Here is an 8381-nt window from a genome sequence, read left to right as displayed (position 1 = left end):
ATGTATATATATGCATGTGTATAAATATAATTGTATTCCATTTTCTGTATACATGTTCTGTAATTAACACTGCTGGGTTGCAAGAGACAAAGCTGTTGCTTAAAAGGCAACCTGACACAGTTCCTCCTAACCAGGTGTTGCAGTCCGTAGCACATGCATTCTGCCTGGACAGCTGATACCCACAGCTGGGATGGCCCAGTGCTCCACTGGAATACTGTAAAACACTTGCAGTGGGAGAAAAAACCACTACCAGTCACTTCAAAGAACAGGTCATGCAGCTTTTATTTAGTTTTACCTTTTTGGTAAGCAAGAGGGTTTTTCTTTCAGTCAGACCATTCACATACTTTTGACAGCACAGATTGCAGTGAATTTGATGGAGATCTTGCAACGTTAGAAAACTTTTCTCTATACATCCATTTAAGCAACAGCTTGTAAGTCAGAATGTGAGTGCTAGAGTCAAGTCTGCGCACTGCACTCCAGGTATACAAAGCATTGCAGCAGCACAAGAAAGGCCCGCACTGGGCAAAGTACAGTGTGTTTTACATAGTGCAATCACATTTAGAGGAAAAACTCTAGGAAGGCCACATCTATTCATTATTTATTATTTTTTTTAAATCCTGTCAAGTTTACAAATGCGAGGGGGGTAGAAATCAAACCTCTGACTGAATTAACTTTTGTACAGGTAGGTTTTGTGTATAGGCACGTGCTTTAGAGAGGAGCTCTGAATCTGTTCTGTAATCACGAGAAAGACATATTGCTTTGTGACTCAGAAAGTGTTATACCATCTCTAACCTTCCTAACACTCTTAGCCAGAGATGTTAATCCAGCTGTTTTGTAGAGTTCCTAGAATATGCTCTTCCCTCTAGTGTAAATCCCCAATACAGAAATTCAGGTTGCTATTGATAGCAATTACAGTTATTCTACTTGCGGTCATCTGACCGTGTTAGGCATTGCCTCTGATTACTCCAGTCCACAGTGAAAACTCAGATTACCAGAGACATGGAGGCTCTTGCTTTTCTGTTACTGTCACTCACCAATACGAAAAAAAACCAAGTCAGACAATGAACTGCTACAGCAAAGCATAACTGGTAATACTCATCTAAAACAAACAAAAAAGGAGCACTCATGACACTGTCATGGTAAGCAAATTTTTAAAGATACCGCAGGGTGATTTGCCCAGTAAAATTTTAAAACATACACTGTGCTCAATAGTTCAAACTACACATAAACAAAGAGCAGCTCCCTGCAACAAAGTGTAAATCAAAACGTTATAGCACCAGCTCCCAAGCACCAAGGAGTTGCCCACTGACCAGTTCTAGTGTACAATGCAATAGTGCTCGCTGAGGTTTCTGCTACAGGAGAGCCACAGTGGGACAGCTCTGCCCATTTCTTGCTGACATGTTCTTAACAGGTGTGCACAAATTACATTCCTCCCTTCCCATGGAGAGCAAGTCAAGATGACGAGATTGTTACAGTACCAGAAAACACTGAATGGGAAATGGCACCTGAGGGAAAAGTAGGTACTGCATACCTGATTTTGAATAAATGGGCATGGAGGAAACGTGATGTTATCTGAGCAGTCCTCTCCCTAACAGATCGCATCTGGAAGGAGCTGCAGACTGTAAGAAAAGAAACAAGCCTTCCTATGCTGAAAGCCACGGACACGGTATTGCCCACACTAATGATTGTATTTCACCATCAGCAAAGCATTTATCCCCAAAAAGCTGTACACATACTGGTCAGATTATGGTGCAGTGCTATACTTTACACTGTTAAAAGTCTGTTGCTATAGTGGTCAGGTTTGTCTTTTATCTGAAGAGGGCAAAAAGGAAACAGGCAGCATGGCCACATCATCATATAGCAATTTTACTCCACGTTAATGCAGGTATGATCTTTCTTCTTAAGTGCAAATAAAAAAGTATTTCCGAGAAACCAGCATGACTTGGGCTGCTGAGAAATGACAGGTGATTCAGTTTCTTACAAATACCGACAAGTTTAAATCATTACAGGTTTCCAAAGCAAGAACAGGGTTACGAACAGGAAGGGAATAAAACATTACCACTATTAGAAAGACATGTCATTGGAAACTTCAAACACTCTTCAAAAACATATCTAGAAAAGATTGTTCTCCTTTTTTTTTTTTTCTTTTTCTTCCTGCAGCTGAGGAGTGTCCATGCAAAACAATTTTGAGAAGAGCAGTGTTCTACCTGGGTACCAACTAGGCCCAACTTTGTCCCACACAGCTCAGTAAAGTGCTCTCTTGTGCATCCTTTCAGGAAAAAAATTCTCATTTAAGTTTGGGAGGCCGAGGTTGCTAGCTGGGGGAGGCATAGTCTCGGTCAATCCATGTTGAGGTCAGAGAAGGAGGAAGGAGTGAAGTTAACAGTACTCTGCCTTTCATAGCTCACAGACAACAGGCTGCAAGGGAGGAGCATGCAGGAGAAGCAGCGGTGGGTATCAGAGGAAACCCTGCCCCTGGGAAGCCACAGAAGTTTAACACAGGCTTCATCAGGGAAAGCATTTCATTCTCTAAAGATAAAAGCACTAGCTCTGCTGCAGAGTCCTGAAGGTTTACTGTTCAGACACCAGGTAACACATGACATAAGTGAAAATCAAATATGCTTTTCACTTCCTGTGCTGGTCATTTTTCAACAATTCCTTTGAAGTACAAAGGGGATCCGAGTAACATTCTTTTGCCGATGTAAAGAAAAAAAAAGCATCTTGCCCTCAACATTTTTTATGTTGCACATTTATAAACATTCTAGGGCAGACTGTTAGAGGTATTTACTGATAAAAGAACTAACCATCAGCTTAAAAGAGTAAAACCAACATTAATGGGGAAAAGAATAAGGCATTTTCTATTTTGGCCAGGAATGATGCATGCTACAGAATAATCTTCATTTTTCCACTTGGTTTTCAGACCACTGCACTTTTTCTTTTTGTTTTACATGGCACTTTGTGTTTTACAACTTAGTCAAGCTTTTCAAGTGTTTTCTTCAATATAAATGCCTTCTCTTGTAGCTCGGGTCTGCTGTCTGATGCCATTGTAGACAACGAATGAATGAGGTGCTCTCTGCTTTCTGGTGTCAGGCTTTCCCACTGTTGAGCTTCTGTGTAGAGACACATAAGACACTTGACATGAATACCAGAATGCCAAAAAAACCCAAAAGGCCATCTCCATCCCCAGACAGGCTGAAAGAGTGACTGCTTCAGCATTTCACCTGCAGTCCACGCTGCTCTTCTAGGAGCAGGCAAATTCAACTGGACGCTTGGGTGCACGGTGCTGCCTCCTGCACAGGGAGTCAGGTCTGTTCAGACTAGGCTTACTGTCTTAGGACTGTAATGTGGAAACAAGGGCCTGAAAACCCAAATGTTTCCCATTTCACAATAGCTCCATGTAGTGTAAGATTTTTGCTGGAATACAGGAAACATGAAAGGCGTAACAGAAATCCAAAGGAAACGTTTACCACAGAACAACTGCAGAAATGCATGACCTTAAGACCTAACTAGACTAATTCTCTCAAGTTCCATGAGGTTTAAATCCTAAATAATGAGGAACTAAACTTGGCACTGAAAGGGTAGAAACTACTCTTCTGCACAAACAGCAGCTCTTCCTTCTGTGGAGCTCGCACACAGAGCAGAATCTGACTACACACTCAGTCCTGTGTGCTCTCCCTGGGACCCTCCTTGCTGGATGTTTTCCTCACCCAAGGAGTATCCAACAGTACTTCAGACCTTGAGTTTATCCACAGGTACTTCAAACCAAGTTTCCAGAGTCACCAAGCACAGAACTCCAAGTCCCAACCACCCTAAAACCACCCAGTGCTGCAAGCAGAAGGTAACACCATCTCTCCAGGGCTCCAGGCCACACAGCCAAGTGCCTTCTTTACCAAACAAGAGGCTCTCCCAGGTGGCAAGCAAAAAGTCTCACCTTGCAGTCTGGTAAGCAGCAGCTGTATCACAGACAAAGCTTCTGTTCTTATGGACGTGTAACTTTTGTTTTCTGAGGGATTTAAAAAACAAACACAAAAAAACCCCACAACCACACTGAGAACCAAAGGCACATTAACTGTACAAAGAGCAGTCACCACTGTAGTCTCCAGACCACTCCTGTTAGCACAGCTCACTGAAGCTCACTTGTGCCGGCAGTCTGCACGGCTCCCCGGTTAGACACAGCTGAATGGCAGCAAGTGGCCAACTAGAGGCTGATGAGTCAGCTAAACCTTGTGCGTCTCCTCTGCCTCTACTGCAGTGCTTGCATGGGTTGAAAGGGAACAATGCTGGCCTAGCTGCAGCGTGATGACACGCAACTTGTGCGCTAACAGCCTGTTCTTTTGGTGAGTTGTAACGGCTATAAACCACCCAAATTTTAACAAGTAGCATTAAGTGAGGGTACTCTATGCCAAGAAGCACAAGCTTGACACAAAAAGTTATTTGGTCTCCTGAGGTAAAATCTTGCTTAGAGTCTCATTCCAGGAGGACTCATAGCTAAAAAGAAGCTTTCTCCAAAGGGGTCTCTGGATTGGTAGCCACATGTGGGTATGAGGAGACTTGGGACACTGTTACAGTCACAGGACAAGCAGAAACACTACCAAAGTCATGAAGAGCCCCACAACCGTCAACATTACATAGGCAGCATTTACAGCCCCATGGGCACTTGGCCCAGGAAGAACACAAACTGCCTCAAAGCCTCCGAGCTTCATGCGCTAGCTGTCTGAGAAAATTTTGAGTCTTTCCAATGCATACGTATCCAAGAAGTCCGAACTGGAGCAGAAAGCTTGTGATTCATTAAATCAGTAACAGCTGGATTAGGTGGGGTCCATCTTCTGCATGCTGAAAATTACCATGCTTCCAGTTTGCATACCTGAGAGGTTGCAGTTTGCTGTCTGCCTCTCCTTCCCCTTTCAGAACTCTTTTGCACCACACCAATTTACTTCTCTGTGCATAGCACCCTGCACAGTACTGTCCTGAACAGCTACTGCAACACCAGAATAACCACAGTGCAGTGCAAGGAAAAGCAAAATGTCATCTCTGAGAGCTTATGCTTATGCTGCACTCCCTATACCAGCCAACCCCCGCAGGAGGAATGTATTAATGAGCAATTAATTATCAACCACAAACCAGGAAAAGTCCATTTACCTAAAGAATGTGTGATAGACGAACAAGTTTCCAACAGTATTTCTGTCAAAGCCACAGGGTCTGACTGCTCCTCCTCAAACAGCATAAGCCTGCCAAATACAGAAACTCTGTCAGACATGCTGTATCACGGGCAGAAGTCAGCTTGACTTCCTCAAGAGAATCCAGCGTCACCTTCAATTTCATTAAACAGTTTGAAGCAACAAAGAAAAGACAGAAAGTGGATTGCAGAAAGGAGAATTACCCTTGAAAGTATATATTCATGGCTTGTAGCACTCCAAGCTGCACTTTCCACGTGCTGAGTTTCAGACGGTCACACATTAACTTGCAAAACTCTTGGCGATAGCAACCTACAGAAAAATAAGAATGCAATTGTGTCACTGTGGGGAAAGGCAAAGGGAAAACACTTCCTGTTCTGTCTCCCAGGTGTTCCTTGTGCTCCTCCTCCAAGTGACATCAAGCTAGTCACTGCATATGACCAAGTCAACATCCTGCAATGAGGGACTCTGAAAGTCTCCATCACATCAACACTCTCCTTACAACCACTGGAAGATAAACAGCTGCATTACACATTTTGGCATGCTAATAAAAGCAACGTATTTGTTTTTTTGGTGTTGGCTGTTGGTTTTTTTTCCCCAGAATACCCAGTTCCTCCACCTTCTAACAGCTTTAATGCAGACATAAAATGTGAGCAGCGAAACTAGGCTGCTTTTGACTAAGCAAGCCACCTCAGGCATTCTGCATGTCTCCATACACTCAGAACAGTTTGGTGAAGTGAATTTAAGACATTAAAGCAATTTCCCCAAGGATGGGCTACTCCGTGGGAAAGATGTTGAGGCAACTTTCTCACTGAAGATCTTGCAAGCTGCAGGCAGCAAGAACCTGCAGCTCCTCAAAATCTTCCTTACTCCTCACACCATCTCCAGGTCCCTCCCTCCTTCCCTTCTTAATTTTAAGAGGAAACAGTTTGAGCTGAGAAAATTTGCTTTGCACACCATTAGCCAACTTACGCTGTGTCTCTGGGCTCCTTGGCCAAGCTTTGCCCAGGGTCTCGAAGGCACAGATCACGTACTCCATCTGCAGCTCCTTCTCCCTCATGTCCTCATCCTCTTCATCATGCTTTGGTAAACTCAAGCCCATGCTCTCCAGAGAGTTCTGCAGAGACCATGGGGGGCAGTGTGATTGACAGAAGGAGGATGGCAGGCTAGCCACACACTTCAGTGCATTTCAGTCTTCCCTTGCACTCTGTGCCCACCAGTCCTGTAACCTCTTGGTGCCTCCACACAGATGCAGCACAGGCTCCCCACAGCCTGCAGAAGTGCACGGTAGGCTCTCTGGCCTTGCACCCAAACTATATTGCCTGTGCTATACCAGTCCCACTTGCAGAGCTGTGAAGCACTACTGATACTAAACAGAAGCACCCTAACACAGCTTCCTACAAGTGCCTTGCTGCCTGCAGAGCAGCCAGGAAATAACTTCCAATGCTGTATCAGAGCAGCACTGTACACCAGAGGAAGGGCTCTGCCTAGAGAACAGTTGGGCCAGTTCAGAATTTGGGCAGCACAGGTACAAGCCCTGATGGGGCTCACCAACAGTCTTTCAGTTGCACCAGGGATCTAGCTGAGTGTGGGGCAGAAACCTGGCATGTGTCCAGCATCAGCTGGACTGTCACCACTTGGGTCTTTTGCACCGAAAGAGGGCAAACTCAAGAAACTGAACCGTCACCTTCTTTATCATGGGAAAGATGATATCTGCCAGCTCCTGGAACCGGTCTTCCTTGGTTGCCTGCAGCACCCCAGCCACACAGCGCAATGCCACCATCTTATACTTTAGATTCTCTTTCCGACATTCTTTCAGGACAGCCTGGACAATATCATTGACAGTGGGCTGGCCAGGCACCGACTTCTGCAGCTCTGCACTGAAACACGGCACACAGAAACTGTCAGACCCACATTAATCCCTTCCCAAACACCACTCTTCTCACAGACAGGAGGTAATTCCTGTGCCCAGGCGCAGGGCTTCCTACCAACAGTTACAGCAGAAGTTACACTCCCATGCTCTTCTTCGCTCTTACCCTGTCTGTTCTCCCTGTTTCTTTCCTGTCTTCCCTCATATGTTTCCGACGTACTTTCCCCCTCACTCTTCTATTTACCTCTTCCTATCTTTTCCCCTTTAAGGTGTCCATCCTTCCCCTTAGGCTCTTCTTTCTTCTTTGCAATTCTGGCCTCTCAGCACCCTCTTCCTTGCCCTACGTTACCTCTGCAGGTCTCTCAGAAGCATCGCTTGCCCCTCCCAGCTCTCACCAGTGACCCACATGTTGACAAGCAGAATGGAGAGAGACTCCTCACATGCCGATACAAGGTCAGGATGTGCTTTTCAGTCTCCCTAACACCAGACAGGCAACAACATTGTGCAACAACCCCCTTCTTTGAGATCTCACGTTCTGAGACTACCGCCTCTTTCAAGAAACTTACTTGCATGCAGAGACGACACTGGCAATGGCCTTTAACAGCTCCTCCTGCAACAAGTAAAACAGATAGCACTGAGAAATGCTACACAGCCAAATGGCACAGTCCTGCTGTACAAGCAAAACCTTTGTACTCTGCTGTGAGAGGTAGTGGGGAAATATGCCTATGACACCAGCCTAGAGAAGTAATGTCTGGCTCTCACCACTTCTGCTGTAGCGGACTTGGCTTTCCATCTGCAGTAAACTGGCAACGGAAAGGAGCCTTGCAGCACCCCTGTGCAGCACAAGCTAGTACCCCTCAAGGCTAGAATATGGTGCAATGCAAGTAATCTAAGCAGGAACCCAACGACTAAAGCCGCATGAACTCTATCTACTTATCCTCCGTGTCATTTTTATATCTGTTAAATGCAGGGCATAAGGCAGACTTCCTACACATGCTGCTCTGCAGCACAGAACATCGCATTTCCTGGCCCAAGGGCGGAGTGCTGCTGTTCACTGTGATCCACGAGGTGCCAGTCTCTTTTTTTACCTTCCCAGTCCAGGTTCTCCCTGGCAGGCCTTGCAGCAGGGCAGAGATAACTATTCCCAGATGTGGCGGTACAAGGGAGCCTGTCTGTTTGGCAATTGATGCCATGGCAGCTGCTCCCTGGGCTTTCATCTTCCAGGACTGGGACTGCAGAGCCTTCTGGGTAATGGCTATCAACTCCTGCATATACAGCCTGATGCCACCCTGAGTACCTGTGTGGCAAACAGAGAAACACCATAATGCTGCCACAAA

The 8381-nt window shown here is 45.4% G+C and overlaps 1 protein-coding gene across 3 annotated transcripts in view; it reads right to left on the bottom strand.

Moving 5' to 3' along the window:
* Positions 1-264: 264 nt before the first annotated feature.
* Positions 265-8381, bottom strand: part of ECPAS (Ecm29 proteasome adaptor and scaffold) — a 64386-nt gene continuing 56269 nt past the window's right edge. For all 3 annotated transcript variants that reach the window (XM_040580631.1, XM_040580630.1, XM_040580632.1), the window contains exons 42-49: positions 8133-8341; positions 7611-7654; positions 6862-7054; positions 6147-6291; positions 5381-5486; positions 5140-5228; positions 3932-4003; positions 265-3110 (exon numbers count right to left, since the gene is read on the bottom strand). In XM_040580631.1, the coding sequence (XP_040436565.1) occupies positions 2971-3110; positions 3932-4003; positions 5140-5228; positions 5381-5486; positions 6147-6291; positions 6862-7054; positions 7611-7654; positions 8133-8341 (998 nt within the window). In that variant the 3' untranslated portion in view covers positions 265-2970. The remainder of the gene's footprint in view (positions 3111-3931; positions 4004-5139; positions 5229-5380; positions 5487-6146; positions 6292-6861; positions 7055-7610; positions 7655-8132; positions 8342-8381) is intronic.

This window comes from Falco naumanni, chromosome Z (assembly GCF_017639655.2).
Source record: "Falco naumanni isolate bFalNau1 chromosome Z, bFalNau1.pat, whole genome shotgun sequence".
Lineage (NCBI taxonomy): Eukaryota > Metazoa > Chordata > Aves > Falconiformes > Falconidae > Falco > Falco naumanni.
The sequence above is the reverse complement of the archived record's forward strand: the minus strand, read 5'-3'. Positions and strand labels throughout refer to the sequence as shown.